Below are 19,145 nucleotides of genomic sequence, written 5' to 3'. Positions count from 1 at the left end.
CAAAGATTGGTCCCCCCACCACAAATCTTCCCAGAACTGAATTCTTTCCCCATTTCCTACCACAAACCGAGTAAACGAGGAAAACTCCTGAAAGACTTGAGTAATAGCCTTCCAAGGACAGCGATGTGACCATCTGACTATTGTGTTGGCATCCCAACCATTGGAGTGTGAACCATAAATGCTTAGTATGACCTGATGCCATAGAGCTGAACCCTCTCTAGGGTACCTCCATAGCCATTTCCCTAAAAGAGCGAGATTCCTCAGAGAAATATTCCCAAAACCCAAACCCCCTATTTCCTTCGGTTTACACACGACATCCCACCTGACTAAATGATCCTTTTTGCCTTCCCCAATCCCTGACCATAAAAAATCCCTCTGCAACCTCTCGATTTTTGCAGCGACTGAAGCGGGTAACTTAAATAAAGAAAGAAAGTAATAGGGCATATGGGTAAGGCAAGATTGGATGAGAGTTATCCTCCCTCCGAAGGATAGGTATGCCTTTTGCCAACCATCTAATCTTCTTGAAATTCTCTCAATCACAGGATCCCAAAATCCACCTGCTCTAGGGTTCCCACCCAAAGGAAGACCCAGATAGAGTATAGGCCAGCCAAAAGCCTTGCATTCAAGCGTCTCAGCCAATCTTGAAATATGAGCTTGATCCAAATTGATACCATAAATATTACTCTTGTCTAGATTGACCTTAAGCCCAGAAATATGCCCAAATGCTAACCAAAGACTCTTGAAAGTCTGCAAGTCTTCCTCCCTAGTGTTAGAAAAGAAGATGGTGTCATCGGCAAATTGCAAATGAGATACCCTAGTTCTGTTTCTACCCACCCTGAAACCCTCCAACATATTTCTCTCCTCTGCTCTCAAAAGCATCCTACTCAATACATCTGCTACTAAAGTAAACAAAAAGGGGGATAAAGGGTCACCTTGTCTTAATCCTCTCGATGCCTTAACCCAACCTTTAGCGCTACCATTCACCAATACTGCATAAGATACCGAGGACAAACATCCATTCATCCATTTCCTCCATTTAGGACTGAACCCCTTCTTCTCCAACACTTGATCTAAAAAATCCCACCTTACGTGATCGTAAGCCTTTTCAAAGTCAATTTTAAAGACGACACCTTCCTCCCCTGATCGTCTTCTCTCATCCACTATCTCATTTGCTATGAGGACCGCATCCATTATTTGTCTCCCTTGAACAAAAGCACCTTGAGTAGAATGGATGGTTTCATGTAAAACCCCTCTTAGACGCCCTGAGAGCACTTTGGCTATTATCTTATAGAGACTAGTGATCAAACTAATGGGTCTAAAATCTGAGATTTTCTTTGTCGTACTCTTTTTGGGCAGAAGAACAATGAAAAAGGCATTGGTGCTTTGATTGATAACTCCGCTCCTATGAAATTCTACGAACACTCTCACTAAATCCTCCTTAATCACATCCCAACAGTCTTGGAATACTGCAATAGTAAAGCCATCAGGCCCCGGAGCCTTGTCCCTATCCATCTGAAAAATGGCCTTAGAAATCTCTTCTTCAGTGAAAGGGGCATCCAAACTTATCGCACTCTCTTCCGAAATAGGGGACCAATCTAATCCTTCAATACTCCAAGACTCTCCTATAGGACTCGCGTAGAGTTTTTCAAAGTAAAGTAAGATCTCCTCTGTGATTCTCTCGGCATTATTCAACACTAAACCCCTTTCATTTTCCAATGTCTTGATATACTTCCTATTTCGCCTGCCATTAGCCACTTTATGAAAAAACTTAGAGTTGCAATCCCCTTCCTTAACCCATTTCACCCTAGCTTTTTATCTCCAATGGATTTCCTCCCTCAAAATTAATTCCTCTAGCTCCCCTTTTCTTAAGGCTCTTTGATCTAACAATTCAGAGGTGAGACCCCCATCCTGCTCAATGGCGTCAAAGTTAGCTAAATCCTTGAGGATACTTTTTTTCTTTTCATTAAGCTCTCCAAAAGAAAGCTTATTCCATTCCTTCAATTTGGCTTTAACAAATTGTAATCTCCTCATGAACTTGTGGCCTTCCCATCCGTTTCCTTGAAAACCCCTCCACCAATTTCTAAAGTTCTCCTTGAAACTAGGATGTTGCAACCACATGTTCTCAAATCTAAAAGGTGTTGGGCCCCACATGAACGGGTTGGTATCCAAAGCAATTGGCCAATGATCTGAGGTCCTTCTGATAAGGGTTTCTTGAATGCCTTGGGGAAAGAGCTGCCCCCACTCATTTGAGTAAAGAAAACGGTCTAATCTCTTACACACGGGAGACTCTTGCATATTTGACCAAGTGAATGATGCGTTCCGAAGAGGTGGATCAAGCAATTCACATTCTCTAATAAAACTATCAAAGTCCCTCATGCTTGAAGTTAGCCTAGAGCCCCCCAATTTTTCTGAACTTCTCCTTATGACATTAAAATCACCGCCCACACACCACAACGGAAAAGTTAGACCATAAATGTCATAAAGTTCCACCCAAAAATCCTTCCTAAGTGAGGGACTATTTGGACCATAAACTGCAGAAATCCAAAGAGGTCCATAGCCCTCCAAGGCGAACTTGACCGATATCGAGAAAGAGCCCAATACCACCTCCTACTTGCACAACTTTTTTGAGTCCCAAATGAACAAAATCCCTCCTGAAGCCCCACACGCCGAGAGAATAACCCAATCCTTATTTCTGACCGTCCAGACACTGCCCATTAGCCTTCTGTTACACTTCCCCTTTTTTGTTTCCTGAATCATCACAACATCCGGATTCTCTAACCTAAGGAAATCTTTAATCACCCTTCGCTTATTACTTGAACCCAAACCCCTAACATTTCAACTGATAATTTTCATGGAAAAACACTTAGGCCCTAATCCTCCAAACCAAATCCACCTGGATTCAAACACCTAAGGACCTCTATTCTTCCTCCTAGAGTACACCTTAATGTCCAAAGAGCATAGAACCTCTCGCACTTTAGCCATTTTCCTAGGGGACAGGCCATCGATAAGAAAGTCTTCCGGTGGGGATGCCTCATTATCCCCCGGACTGCCTGGCATCAGGTTAGAAGACTTCCCAGGGGTAGATCTCTCGGACATTTGGTTAGAAACATCTCTCTGATTCTCCTCCTCAACATGGATAGGGATGCCAACAAAATTTAAGGGGCCAACATCGCCTATTTCAGGAAAAATTTTAAATTTACCTTGATTTACCGAAGGAGACTGGGAAAGAAATTCTAAATTTGGGAGATGAGGACCGGAGGGACTCAGAAGATTCATTTCCAGATTACAGAAAGGATAGGAATAAGGCTCGGGTAGGTAAGAAAAAAAAGGCTGACTTTCCTCCAAGTTTTCCACTCTCGGAATTTCACAATTTCCTCCCAAAATGATTTCTTTACCTCTGGTTCTTGGAATAGAAGGTGACACCGTGACTGATGAACCACAAGGATCGTACCCCGCACGGCCCGTAAATCCTCCTTTGTCATCTTTGAGTTGGGATTTTCGCGATTCCATCTCTCCTCTTGACGTCAAGGTCTCTTCCTTCGACCAGCTGTTGCATCTCCTTGGCAGAAGACAACGGAAGATGGGACTCTCTCTGATACCTCGTATTTGTTGAGATCCCATCCCACCATCCACTTCCAGATTGCGGACTTCGCTAAGTGACGCTGCACTCCGTATGGGAAGAGGCTCGTTGCTACTCCATTGTCCATGACGGCGAGCCGCGCTTGGAAGGAAGAGTTTGGACCACATCTTCCTTGAATCCATCGTCTTTTCCCTTTGCGTGAAGTCTTCCATCTGAACCATTGGAGCTTTCCCCTTTCTCGCTACACTTTCTTCCTCTCGAGACCTACCTCTCATGCCAGACGACATCGATCCTCCTAGAACTTGGCCCAACCCCGACGGGCCTATTGACTTACAGCCCACAGTCCGACGCCCGTAACTCACATCTTCTATCTCTGAAGGTGGGCTAGGGTTGGATGAAGTTTGGGCCTGTAACTCATCGGCCCGACCATCCTCTCCATGAATTACCTCGACGCCGGCCCTCTCATCGCCTGAACGAGGTTGCGTGGTCGCTTTTGCAAAGAAGCCCACTCGCTGGAGAGAAGAAGGGGATGCCGCTACGTCATGGGCTTGAGGGGCGTCTGGGCCAGCGTGAAGCCCACGACTCCTTCTCCCTCTTTGGGCCCTTACTGGATGGCCTTTAGTAGAAGTCTCAGGCACTATGGGCCCAAGAATGTTTTCTTCTACTAAGCCCAATCTGCTTCCTTCCCATTCTTTCTCCCTTTTGGCCGCCATGCTTGTACTTGAGCACCGATAACGTGCCCGGGGAAGAAGCTCCCTACTGTAGCACTCATTACCCCTGATACTACCTCGTAGCCCCTCTGCAAATTTTGTCGTCTGAGAGACGCAACCCCCCTCTTTCAACCACTCGTACCTACGGTGGGATATCTCGGACGTGACAGTGTCGTCTTCACCCTCTTCTCCGATGACTGAAAATGCTATTGTATGTTTCCAGGCCCCGTCTTCCACCTCAAGCAACGCTGGAAGCACGACATTAGGATGCATCTCCACCCACAGCTTCACCTTCGACAAGTCCAACAGCTTCACAGCTTCCCTTGCTACCTCCGTCACCCTCCCCCACTTCTTCAAGATGAATTTCAGCTGGTCTTCCTCCCACAAGTGAAAAGGAAGGCCTTTCAACACTAACCAACCCCTTCTGAATTTTCCAAGAATAATCATATTTTCTCTTGGCGTCCATCTTCTTAGGAGAACAAGCCTTCCTTTCACTAAAAGACTCTCCTACTCTTGGAACCATTTTGCTCTTCCTGCTGTACTCACAAAGAAACACCCCTTGAAGGCGGAAATGGGGTTTATAGACACCATACCTTTTACACCCATCATCCTCGCAATGGCCTTGCCTTCATGAATCCAGTCTTGGACTTTTTCTTTGCATTCGCATATTACGGCTCTGGCCCATTTTCCAGCTGATAATGGAACTCCACTCCTAATTCCATCCTCTGCAACCACCTCTGCGTATGACCGACCACCTCTATATATGCTTTTACTCATCTAAGTATTGCCAAACATCTTCTTCAACTCTTCTCCGACTTGATCAGAATAATCTTGCACTGAAAGAATCGCCCTCCTAAGGACTTCCCATCCATTACCTTTAACACCCTCGGGGATGACAATAAGTAGAGGTTTCCTTCTTGTAGCAATCTTGGTGATTTTCATGAATCGCCCTCTATTGTTGAAGCAAATCTCCATCAAATGAATCTTATTCACGCCCCTAAACTTTCGTGTAAATCCCCTGGTATTCTCCAACTCCACAGCTTTCTTCAAATGCTCCGTTAACCAATCCACCTCCTCCCTTCCAAATCCTACTGATACAACTAAACCACGGCTCCTTTCTGTTACTGATACCCAAGTTCCACCATTCGATCCTTCAAACTTCACCTGAAAAGACTTTTTTTCCACTTCAAACTTTTCAACTTTGCACTTCATCATGCCTCACAGTTACTCACAATTATTCCCAGCATCAAGGCCTTAGCATGACTCTTAGGTTTATCTCTTCTTCTTCTTAGTTGTGAGAATTACATGACTACCACAAATACCAATAATCGCATCAATCCTCATTCACTTAGTCATAAATTTGCCTTCACCCACAGTATGGCACACATTAAACCTCTATAGCCTATTCATACCACCAAATTGTACAGTTTCTTAAGCAACTTAATATTGGGAGTCTCAGACAACTCCTTGCAGCAGTCAACATACAGCTTTATCAATCGCTTTTGAACCCACCCTGTTAAGGTAATAAGTAAAAGTTGAATACTTGTTATCAACAATACAGAAAATTATAATGGAAAAGAGTACGCATTTGGGTGCATTATGCACCAACCCACACATAATCGCGGGCCTCTCTCGGTGGACAATCATGATTCCATGACATCAGATGTATATCCAACACTATTTAGGCACATGCAAGCATTACCCAACTGGATTCTATTGAGGAACTTAATACAACCATTACATAGTACGATAAAACTCCATTCTTTCCCTTCATATATCACACACATACTAGCCTTTCTCATTCTCCAACCATGATTTCACAGTACACTACAGACATAATGACCTCTCATATTCCAAATCCCTGATTTCATGGGTTCTAATTGAAACTTATAAAATGCAATTCTTTTGTAACATAACAACAGTTCTATCATATAAAGCCTCAAATTCATTTTGAGACTCATAAAGAGTTGTTAGGAAACTTATTTTTCAATCTAAAGAATAGTGCTTAGTTCACAAAAGAATAAAGCATTCTAGCTGAAAAATTGCCACAATGTTATAACCACTTTCTTATTCAAGTTTCACTTCTTAGAAAGAAAAGATAAAACTATCATCCATCTATTCTTCATACAAAAATGAACTTCCACAATAGCATAAAACCAAAACTGTTTGTTATATAAATTAATAATTCAATAGTTAAAATCCTATACCAACAAACCAAACCCCTACCTTCATCCCTCCCACCACACCCACTGTGACTACTCTAGTTTTTTATGAATAATATTTTGGAGTTTTACCTTTTAATCACCTCCTTGCTAAGCAAGCAAAAGCATCACCTTCTTGCATGTAGCTTGCAGAGCAACCAAGTGCATCACATACTTTGGTTTTTTTAAGAGATTTCAACCAGACATTCCTAAGTAGCTTCAAGGCTCATGCAACCCACACATGAGTTGTTGGAATGCATACAACCAAAAGGACACTAAGTCACTTCCATCATGTGACAACTAACCATGCATGGTGACTCAAAAACTTATTTCACCTACTTAAGCAGCTACAAGGCTTAAGCACAGCGCCACATGTCATCTCTATGCAATCCGTTCCCTTTGACTGACACATAGGTAAGTCATGCAACAAGTCACTCATATGTTTCACCCACTTAAGCTACAATGCTCAAGCACGTCATCACATATCACCATGCAAACCCATTGCCTTTGATCAACACATTGGTAAGTGATGCAACAAGTCACCTTTATTTTTCACCTACTTAAGCAATTGCAAGGCTCAAGCACCCCACCACATGTCATCTCCATGCAAATCCTTGCCCTTTCATTGACACCTAGATAAGCTATGCAATGAGCCACCCGTATGTTTCTCCTACTTGAGGAGTTGCAAGGCTCAAGCACATCACCACATGTCATCTCTATGCAAATCCTTTCTCTTTAATCCAACACCTAGGTAAAAAGATAATGACCAAGCTCTAGAATCTGCGTTAGAAAGAGACTAGTGCACAAAAGTAAGGGAAGACATGAGTCTTTCAATAACTTCAATTTCTAAATTAGTGAGGTTGCGTCAAAAGTTAAAATTCCAAGAAGATGGATAGAAACTACCAAGGACAACTCAGATGGTAAGTTTCTCAATGAAACAATTATTGTTTAAAATTGATATATATTTTTGGGGAATACTTTTCTGGGAGATTTCTAAAGGCTAATAAAAACTCAACATAAGGCAAGGTGGGATATCAGCATAAATGGACATGTCATAGTCTCATTCGATCCTCGAAATCTCTACAAGACTAAGGTAAGAAGGTAATGACCCTATTTAAAGGACAAGGCTTCCTTGACCTTGAAACAATTGTTAAGGCAAGATCTTGAAATCATCCTCACTTTAGATGGGATGGCAGCATCATCAGACCTGAACCAGGATAGTAAGTGATGTAGAACAATAGAGAGAAAAAGAATTCAAGGGAGAAAAATAGAAGTAGAAAAGAGATGCCAAAGAAAATACGAAAAAACTAAAAAGTTTGTAGTAGTTAGCAAGGCACATATATAGATAGACAATCCTAACTCTAGTAGGAAACTAATTTTACTAATCCTAACTCTAATAAAACATTGTTAGTAATTAACTATGACCCTAAAATAAATAACAAATACCCTAAAATCAATAATGAATAAAAAAATCTATCACTTTTTATATTTACACCTGACATATGCGCATGAGTGTGTAATTTAACATCGTTATCTACATCATTTCACCCTAGCTGAAAAGAACTTGACTCCAGTAAGTTATGTAGCGGATATTACTACAAAAGATTAGGATCAAGTCAACAAAACTCCTTATCAATAATTCAAGTATTATCAATATCATGACAATCTTTCCATCAAACAAGGAAACGATGACTACCACTAGTTAGGAAAGTAACATATTGATCCACCAAGACATCCACAAATACATCAATTGGTACTGATAAAACAGAAGGAGCATGAGGCACAAGATTGGAGGATTACCCTGGAGAAGACTAGAGGTTCAAATGCGCCTCAATAAGGAAATAAATCTACCACATTAAAAAATAGACTTACAATTATGTGTGATGGTAAATCAAATAAATATGCATTGGATCCAAGCCTTCGAAGGACAGGAAAGGAGTCAAGTGAGTGGCATGAAGTTTCTTTATGGAATTTTTAAGGTTACACTCAGGACAAATCTGAATCATAATCTTTGAACTCTCTATTCCTATGATGTGCATCAGCAGCAAGTTTATAATCGACATACTCAAAGCAATTTTTGGTTGTATCTCAACATGTAAGTCACAAATATGGTCAGCAAAGTCCTAAACAAAATAATAAGGTAGTCAATAAGCAAAGGAACAAGATCAATGGGTTAGCAAGATGAAAGACCATGAACAATTTCAAAAGGATTTTTGCCTATGAATTGATTAATGGAATTATTGTAAGCAAATTCAGTGATGGGTAAAACAAGATCCCAATTACTAGGTTTCTCACCAACCAAGCACCTAAGCAAGTTACCCAAGCTACGATTAACAACTTCTATTTGATCGTCTATTTGAGGATGGAAAGTAGGGACTACTTTAAAGTGGTTCCAAACCTTTTTTTTTTTTGATAAGTAAAGCAATTGTATTAAAAGCACCAAAAAGCGCTTAAAGTATACACGATGTATATAAGGCCAAAAAAAGGAGGGATAGACAAAAAATCAACACCCTCGCTTCACTTACAACCCAATCAATCTATGAAATCTAAAAGGGACAAAGAATTAGACTCTACATGTACCCTAACCCACTCCAAAAACATGTACATGAAGGAGCATGAAATCGTTTGGTCTATTAGTTTAGAATCTTTAAAAGCTCTTCGATTTCTCTCCTTCCATAATATCCAAAATAGGCACAAAGGTGCAACTTTCCAAGTCTTCTTCCTCTTCTTCCCAACAAAGGCACCCCGCCAACTAACGAAGGCATCCTTGATTGAGAATGGCATCACCCACTGAACATCAAAAATAGCCAAAATAAGGTGTCACAACATGCTTGGCTTAGGACAATGAATGAGAATATGGTTTGACTCCTCTTGACCCTTAAAGAATGACATATTTTTGGAAGGCTCCAACCCCTCCTTTTTAGCTAATCTAGAGTTAGAATTTTTTTCCAAAAAGCTTCCCAAGCAATGAAACTAACTTTCATCAACACCCAAGGAGTCCACACCAAGCTTGTGAGGAAACCTTTCAGATAACAACCTGCTAGGGAGGAGTAGTAAGATTTGACAGAAAAAGTGCCCCCCCCTTCACCAACCTCCAAACTATAGCATGCTCTACTCCTCCATTGATCATGTGCCCTTGCAACCTTCTAAGCAAACCTTCCACCTCACCCAACTATCAATCATTTATTTGTCTAGAGAACACTGAATTCCAACAGCCAATCTCCCTAGTTTGCTCCCATGACTGATCCACCCAAGCCTCTTTATCAGTGGCAATTGAAAACAGCTTTGGGAATATCACAGCTAAAGGTGAACCCACACCACCTATCTTTCCAAAACTTCACCCTTTTGCCATCTCCCACCCTAAAGCCAATCCTATCATAGATCCCCTTCCACCCACATCAAATCACCTTCTAAAGACTCACCCCATAGCATTTTGTCAAAATTCTAGAACATCATCCCCCTTCTTCTTTGGAGCTCTCTTCCCCCCCAAAGGAAGTGGTTCCAAACAATTTCCAATGTGTCTTCCAAAAATAACTAATAAACTTGACAAGCCTATTAGACACCATGGTAGAAGGTATATCATGCAACCTCACAAGTTTGGCTAAAAACAACTTTGCCACATAGGTAGCATCAGTAGTCTTTAAACAAGTGATAAAATGAGTCATCTCAGAGAATTTATCCACAACTAAAGAGTTGTGGATAATTGGATTTCCCTTCAAACATTATTTGGAACTCTTGGGTACCGCCCAAGGTGGGCTTCTTCGCTTAGGAGGCCACATGGAACAAAGTTTTAACTTTGGATCACATCCAGAGAAGAGGGTGGATTATGGAAAATAGATGTTTCCTCTGTTGCAAAGAGAAGGAATCGGTTGATCACATTCTCATCCATTGTAACAAGACGAGTTGTTTGACACCTCTTTTTTTCGCTTTTCAGCATGACTTGGGTCCTTTCCTCTTCAGTGAGAGAGATGCTTACAAGTTGGCACAGGTCTGTTGTGGGTAGAAAAAGGAGAAAGGTATGGAGAGCTGCCCCCTTGTGCTTTTTTTTAGGACAATCTGGAAAGTAAAGAATAGTAGGGCGTTTGAAAACATTGAGCATTCTGTTCATAGGATTAAATTGAATTTTTTGTGTAATCTTTGGGCATGGTCCAATTTGTTTATAGCTCTTGGCCCTTTTTCAATTGTAGATTTTGTGGATTTGACAGGGTCTTATTGAGGGGTGCTTTTTTTTGCGTTTTTCATTGTTTTTTGGAGGTACTTTAGGCACCCGTTGTATACTCCATGTATGCTTTGAAGCACTTAGATTTTTAATACACTCTTTATTTACTTATCAAAAAGAATTTATCCATAACTACCCCAAAATGGAGTCATGACCTCTAGCAGTTTTAGACAACCCAAGTACAAAGTCCTTGCTAAGACTACACTAAGTTGTGAGTGGAATAAGTAATGGAGTATACAAACTTGTGTTTTCTTTCTTAGCTTTATCCAATCAATAGGTATGGCATTGGGAAACAATCCTAGCAACATCCCTTCCAACAAAGGCTAATAAAACCTATCTTCTACTAGAGCTACAGTTTTATCTCTACCAAAATGTCCAATTAAACCTCTTGTGTAATTCTCAAACTAGAAACTCCCTAAGTGAAGGTCAAGAAATGCACAATCTAACTCCCTTGAAAAAAATGACCATCCTGAATGAGAAAGTTGGCATGAATTTTATTAAGATGATATAAGAGATCTATAAAATTAACATCAAAATTTGAACAAGCATGCTACCACTCTATTACTTAGAGTGGATGATAGTGGCAACACAACTAAGGGATTAATGTCCTTATTTTCTATCCCAGAATGATGTTTGAGAGTGAAAGTGTAATATTGGAGGAACTCAACCCTTGCAACATGTCTTTCACTCAACTTATGTTGGGAATAAAGGTACTTAAGGGCTTAATGTCAAAATAAAGGACAAACTTCTTTGGTAACAAATAGTACCGCCAATACAAAGAGTTTACACTATGGCAAAGAACTCCTTATCATAGGTAGAATACCTTTGTTTTGCTCCATTGAGTTTTTCACTAAAGTAGGCAATAAGATGACCATCCCAAATTAATACACCACCTATACGCACTCCAAAAGCATCACAAGCTACATCAAAAACCATAGAAAGATCAAGGTGTTACCAAATACAAACCCCAATCATTTTCTACTTAATCACAAAGACAACTTTATGGTTGTCGGGGTAAAATGAAAGCCTCTTTTTCATGTATTCAATAATTGGGGCAATGATGCTATTGACTCCCTGAATAAAACTCCTGTAAAAAGAAGCTAACCCATGGAAACTAAGAAATATAGTAAAAGTTTTCAGTTTAGGCCAATCTTTTATAGCCTTTACCTAGTCCAGGTCAATAGATATCCCTTGAACAAACACAATAAAACCTAATAAAAGCAATCCAGGTTGCATGAAGCAACACTTCTTAAGGTTCCCATACAATTTCTCATCTCTCAAGGCAACAAATACTTGCCTAAGATGACTTAAATGCTCTTCCTTAGATTGACTATAGATCAAGATATCATGAAAATAGATAATAAGGAATTTTCCTAAGAATGGCCCCAACACATGCATCATTGCTCACATGAAAAAGTACTAGGGGCGTTGCATTCCAAAAGGCATCACTAAGCATTCATACGATCCATCCTAGGTTTTAAAGGTTTTCTTCCATTTATCTCCAAGTGTATTCCCAATTTGATGGTATCCACAACATAAGTCCATCTTTGAAAACCATTGGTAACCAACTAACTCATCTATCGTATCTTCTAGCTGAGGAATAGGAAACCTACTTAACTTCAATTTTGTTAATGGCTCTACTATCCACATACATTCTCCAAGACCTACCCTTTTTAGGTGTGAGTAAAACAGGAACAGCATAGGACTAAAAGGCTATGGCAAATAAAACCCTCGGCTAAGAAACCCTCTATTTATCAACTCAATTCAACCCTATCCACATGGTCCATCCTAGGAGGGAGATTAGGTCATTTTGATCCTGAGGCTAAAACTATAGCGAGTTGAATGTCTCTCATGAATGGCAATTCACCAAGTAAGTCCTAAGGCATGACATTTGGAAATTTATCCAGCATAGGAGTAACTTTGGAAGGGTAATTTAAACTAGACTCAAATGAAGTGTGGAAACTTTCCTCAACTACGAGGGCATATAACAAACCAATATTAAGCCCCACATGATCAAATTGCCTGAGACACAGTGAATTCTTTGCTTAGATCCTTCCCTACTAATAAACTTATCAACAGGCTTTCACTAGTTAACTGTTGGTTGAGCAAGTTTTAAGACCCGCTACCTCCATGACTAAATTCATAGGTATTGTTTCATAAAAAATTCTTCACATCATGATAGGACAACCAAGGATGTCCTAACTAGATCTGTATGACATCCATGTGTAACACATCATGGTAAATGTCTCCCAAATAAGGTCTTAATTTAAGCGGAACTAAACACCTCTCCTTGACAGGTAAAGAAATCTTATCTACCCAAGCTACCCTAAATGGACGAGGGTGGGGCTTGAGCTTCAAGTCAAACCTTGCAATGGCAGACTCAAACACCACATTCATGGTGTTACCCCCATCAATGACCAACTTACAAGCCTTATCCTTAAATGGAATATAATTATAGAAAATACTTGTACATTTCCACACATCACAATCAATTGGGGTAGACAAGATACAGCTCATCACATACACAAATAAAACTTCTTCATCATTATTAACCTCAAAATGTTCCCCTTTGCAATTAGGAATTTCCATAGGCTCAAGTTGGAAATACTCATAGGCTTCATGGGTTATGGACATTTAGAAGCTAGGTGTCCCCTTCCGTGAAAACAATGACACTCAAGTTAGGATGCAGGTGAATAGGAACTAGATGAATTATTCAAGTTACTCTTATTTAAGGTGGCCCTAAAATTTGTAGTAATATTAGGGTTTTGTCCATTGTTTAGTTGAGGAGGGACAAACTGTGACACCTTAGAGGATAAGAACGAAGATACTTTTTAGTTTATAAAGCCTCATGATCAGCTTCCTTTAAGGACTCAAGAGAGTGCAAACTAACCCCATGCTTAATTTCAAGCCTCAAACCATTTATAAAACCTAGCAATAGTGACCTAGTAATCCTCGTGAATGCCACAATGCAACATTAGTTCCTCAAATAAGGCCTTACTCTCACTAATAGGGGAAGTGGTTTGCTTAAGATTCAGTAACATATCTAAAAAATGATTTTTATGACAAGCTAGTAAGTATTTCTTCGTTAGTCCTAACTTCATCACTTGCCACACAATACTAGGGCCTTAACCTAAATGGTCAATATCACATAAGACTGATTACCAATAACACTTTGCAAACCCTGCCAATTTCATCTTAGCAAAATCCATGTTTTAAAAGGCTATTGAGGCTTACACCTCAAGGCTAGCCTCTCAAGGCAAGGCTCTACAAATTATAGTTCATGAGAATATTTATTTCTAGCTAACCAATATGTGCCCAACATATGTCAGCTATAAAATGTAAGCACATTGGATATGTGTTGTAACTTAATTTTCTTCTCGACTCCCTATGAAAACTGAGGCAGGAAGGTGTCCCATCCTAGTTATGGTGCGGGACATGCAACTATTCCAGTTAGACCTCACTCCAGTTAAACCATTCTAGTCTTTGATAAGGGGGCAATATCATCACACCATGACCGAGAAAATTGGCAAATCCTGAAATATTTTAGGATGCCCAATCCTTACTAAGAACCCAAGTGGACATCAGAATGCATAAGATTAGGAAGGTTGCCAACATGTTTATTACCTCTTACCCATTGGAGCCCACTATGCATGATTAAATGGGCCGTACTTCAGTTGCTTTGCTGGTGAAATTGCAAGCTCATACTCATTTTGCAATTTGCTACATGTCATCATCACAGAGTTGTTGCTCACCAACTGTTTCACTTTATTACTGGCCTATCAATAACCTCTTAAGTTTTCTATAACGACTAGCTTGTCAAACTGTGAGCTCAAAGCACATTCATTTTGCACCCCGCCACAGATCACAGTCATGTGTCTGTTGGCCAATGCCACCTGTATCAACATCTTCCTAGGGTGATTGCCACATGCTATCCACTAGGTTTCCTTCACAATTCACTTAGTTCTCTGCATCCAATGACCATGGCTAACAGCTTTAATTACCTGTGCCAGGTGCAGTTACCCCTGTTCCAAGTTGGATTTTTTGTTTTTGTTTTTTGGCATCCTTTCTGGCTTCCTTCCAATCAGAACAACCATTTCCTCACTCAATCCCAAGAACATCCAGATTCAACTTATTCTACTTCAGCACTAATATGATTTGCAACCGTTCAAATCATACTCAACCTCAAAAATAAAATAAAAAATAAAATAAAATCCCAAGCTTCTGTTTGGGTGACAAGAAAACCCAGGAAAATAAGAAAAAAAAATTAATACTTATCTAAATCATTTTACTTGGTTTTCGTCGTTCTAAAAAACACCCGTCACCTTACCTCACCACGACTATACAAACCCAAGCAATAGCACAGTAGATTCATTCCAGACAGAAAGAAAGAAAGGGGTTTCTCACGTTTCCCGAACACCCAACAGACACCAGCTCGATCTGCTCACACACCCCAACATCCCCACCAAACAAACAGAAAAAAGAAAAAGCGAAATAAAAAACGGTGACAAGAATTGAAGGTATAAGTTCTTACAATGCCGGGAAACTGGTGGGGATCGCGCTTGTACATCTCCATATACTTGCCCCTGACAAACAAGAAACGAAGATGGCAGTACTCACGCCCAATAGAATTGACCCCCAGATGATAAACCCATCCAAAATACTCGAAAGTCGCACGCTGGGCCTTCTCCTCCGCGCCGCTCTCCGATCCGTATCTCTCCGACGATCCCTGGCTACCGGGCTTGGAGAGCGGCGCTGACGTTGCTGCCATCTTCCTCAGGCCTGTCCCTTGATTTCTTCTCCTTCTGGGCAAGCAGACACCCTTCCCTTTTCTTGCTTGTTTTCCCGAGAATAGCGACTGACCGGTGAGCTATCCAACGATGTGTCCCACTCACTCAAACGATAACTTCACTACAAAATGATAAAGAATTCATAATTGTCGACACGTTAGCCTATTCGTTTTCAACTTCTATTTTTTAGTCAAGGGAGGTGCCATCATCGCCATGTGCTTCCTCCATATTCATACATAAATGATAAAACATCATCCCAATTTAGAAAAATGTTTTTTTCTCTTTTCAGCCCCTCTGAAAAATCTGTCTGAATGGTTGAAATTATGAAAGAACCAAGGATGAAACGAAAGTGATAGAGGAAAAGGAAGATAAAGAAAACAAAATGTCAAAAAGGAAAAATAAAAGTTAATTGTTATATTCTTTTAAGGATGATTTAGAATTTGCTTTCCATTTCCTTTTGGGCTTTTTTTATTTTATTTTTTTTCAAACCCCAATTATTAAACTCTGTGGACCCTCAGTTCTACTTCCTCGTATGCTTTGGTCTACATAAATAAAAAATGGCTAATTAATTTATATCTAAATTTAGTGATTAATGTTTTTTATATGGTAAATATAGTGAAAGAAGATTGGGAATGAGAAAGAAGAGTAGAAAATAAAATTTTAGTAGGAATTCTTTTTTCCTTTTTTTTTTTTTTTTTTTTGTGCTTGGAAATTTATCCATTAAAAATGAATTCTTTTTAAAGTTAGAAGAAAATGGCAATCTTGAAATTGATCTTTTGGTCAGTTTTGCATTTTAATTGTAGTTTAATGACATTACTTTCTTTCTTGTTAAACTTTGATGGCATTAATTTCATTATAATAAACAGTTTATGTAAATTAATTCTAATTGAGTAGTTTGAATTTTGAACTCAAATTTATATTTTATTTGAAGAAATTCTCATTATTAGTAAAGGTATTACTCTATTCTTACCTAAAGTCAAGAATAGTGCCCTTAAGTTCTTGGTTAAGGTTTTACTCTATTTCTCATTTGGGTTTGGGGGTTAGGAATAATGTTCTTAAGTATTTGGTAAAGACCTTATCATATTCTTGTTGGAATGACAGTCTTATGTATTCGGTAAAGACATTATTCTATTCGTGATTCTAATCATAATCTTATGTATTTGATGAAGACACTACTCTATTATCGACTCTAATCAAGAATAGTCGTTTTATCTAATCTTAGGAGCTTGAACAAGCCAAGGAGCGTCAACCTCTTCCGTCATCTTTCTATTTGGTTATCATGATTGATTTCTCCAAACAAGCTTTTTTTTGCTCGGTCATGTTACCAAAAGCCATATAGCAAAATCTATCCATCAAAGCATAAGCATCACACTTAGAACATCAATATTTTATGAGAAAAAAAAATAATACAATTAGATCTTCTAACAAATCTTCCCATATATCATAAACATCTCATCAATAATTTAACATAAATATTTTAAAAAAAAATTGTAAAATAAAAGTTGTATTTTAGTTTATATAGAAATTCATTTGATGTGTTGATATGTTTGTACTATCAATATTATTGTTTGAAAATTATGATTTTGACTTATATATCAATGAAAAATAAAAGAGGTTCTAAATTTTAAATGAAGGTTATTCATGTGGCTTGTGTCTTTTGGATTAACATTTTATTTTTTGTTTTTAAAACAAAAAATTAATAATAAATCTAATATAAAATAGAGCCTTTATCTTTAAAAATGAATAATTTTTTAAAATATTTAAAAAAAAAAATCAAGATATCTAAATGTAATTTTGTTTTTGTTTTTTTTCCATTTATATATATATATATATATATATATATATATATATATATATATAAGTTATTATTAATTTTTATTTTTTAAAAATAAAAAATAGAAAGTGTATTGAAATGAGAAGTAAGTTCGTTTGTTTGTAAATTTTTTTGTGTATGGTAGGGTGTAAAATGATGATATAAGCTTGATACAGTAGTGCAATGATGACATGGTCTCTTTGTTGGCTTGAAATGGGATGACAGTGATGGTGATTTTTAGCCCAACCACTCCTTCGGCATGGGTCTGGACCCAAGAAGAATACTTTTCTTAGGTGGGTTGGAAAAGAATTAAATGCTTTTCTGCTTTTCTTTGATTTCCACTTGTGCCGACAGTCACCATAAAAATGAGAAATGAAGATGAAGACAGAAGGGAAGAGAAAGAAGGAAAAGAGGAGAATGATGGATTAGGGTTTGGGATGGTTATGTTGAAGGCTAAAGAAAAAGCTAATTTGGTTTTTTCATGTATAAATTTTATTTTAAAAAAATGAATGCATAGAGAAATGTGATGAATGGGTTTAAGAATATTCAATTGTTATTTTAATTTACATAATAAACCTTTCTTTAATTCTTTTTGATAAATTTTTAAAAAGAGCTTTTTTTTTATATAAGTAAATCCATATATACAAGTATATAATAGAAAATATAATATATGGAATGTTCTATGACATAAATAATAGGGAAAATTAGTGAACAAGGTTTTGTGAAGTGTAAGAAAAAATTAGAGGGGTTGCTCAAGTTAATAGTAAATACAAACCTAATTCGAATTAAGAAACAACCAATCCGAGTTCAACTCAACCCAACCTCTAACCCGAGGAACTCAATCCAAGTCTAACTCAACCTTATTTTTCTAAACTCAGACTGAGTTCGAGTTACTCAAATTAGATTCGAGTTAGTCAAGTTAGACTTAGGTTGATTAAGTTAAATTCAGGTTTGTCAAGTTGATCGGATTGCATAATTTAAAATTCATCTACAATTCTTTTTTTAAAAGTTTTTTTATATATATTTATATGCAAAATTAAATAGTAAATATGATAAAATTCAAAATAGCTAAAAATAAATAAACATAAATTTATACATTTTTAAAAAATTTGAAAAAGTATATGATATAATATAATTTGATTTTTTTTTCTTCAAAATATAAAAAGAAGATAAATACTATTATATAGATAATATACATTATAAATATTATAAAAACATTAAATCATATTTGGTTAGGTTTGAGTCGTTTGAATCTTAACCCAAGCTCAACCCAATATGAGTTCAGATTAAAGAAAACCTAATTCAAGTCTAATTCAAGTATTAAAAATGATTGTTCAAACCCGCTCAAACGACGAATTTGATCAAACTAACTCGCTCGAGTTGCACTCATAGGAAAAAATGCAAAAATTTCTCCAAAGGTTATTTGTATAAAGAATTATAAAAAATACCCTTCAACAACAACAATATATATATAATTGCACACCTCAATCCTTCCACAAACATGAATCAAAGAAGTCTCCAAAAAGATTATTCTTCTTCATCTCATGTGTATCCTTGAAAAAATCCCATTATAAAACACATGCTCTCTCATGGTTTTTGCCTTTGTTTTTTGAACCATCATATCAGTTGTTATCATCTCATTTGAAACCAAAGGTAATGTGAGACCCACACTGATGCCCAAATTTCTTGCCTTTCATTTGAGCAATTTTTTACTTTTTTTTTAGTGGGAATTTATTTTTTATTGCACAAAATTGTTTTTTTAAAAAAAATTGTTTAGAACTTGGATTAGCGTTATATTGCTCATGGTTTAATAGTATTGATTCCACCGACCGAAG

The 19,145-nt window shown here is 37.9% G+C and overlaps 1 protein-coding gene across 2 annotated transcripts in view; it reads right to left on the bottom strand.

Annotated features, from left to right (window-relative positions):
• The window catches only part of LOC100260203 (protein ENHANCED DISEASE RESISTANCE 2), a 123,778-nt gene extending 107,963 nt beyond the window's left edge, over window positions 1-15,815 (bottom strand). For both annotated transcript variants that reach the window (XM_010658253.3, XM_059740697.1), the window contains exon 1: window positions 15,242-15,815. In XM_010658253.3, coding sequence (XP_010656555.1) covers window positions 15,242-15,478 — 237 coding nt within the window. In that variant the 5' untranslated portion in view covers window positions 15,479-15,815. The remainder of the gene's footprint in view (window positions 1-15,241) is intronic.
• Window positions 15,816-19,145: the final 3,330 nt, after the last annotated feature.

Source organism: Vitis vinifera, chromosome 11 (genome assembly GCF_030704535.1).
Source record: "Vitis vinifera cultivar Pinot Noir 40024 chromosome 11, ASM3070453v1".
Classification (NCBI taxonomy): Eukaryota; Viridiplantae; Streptophyta; class Magnoliopsida; order Vitales; family Vitaceae; genus Vitis; species Vitis vinifera.
This window is presented reverse-complemented; position numbering and strand designations above follow the sequence as displayed.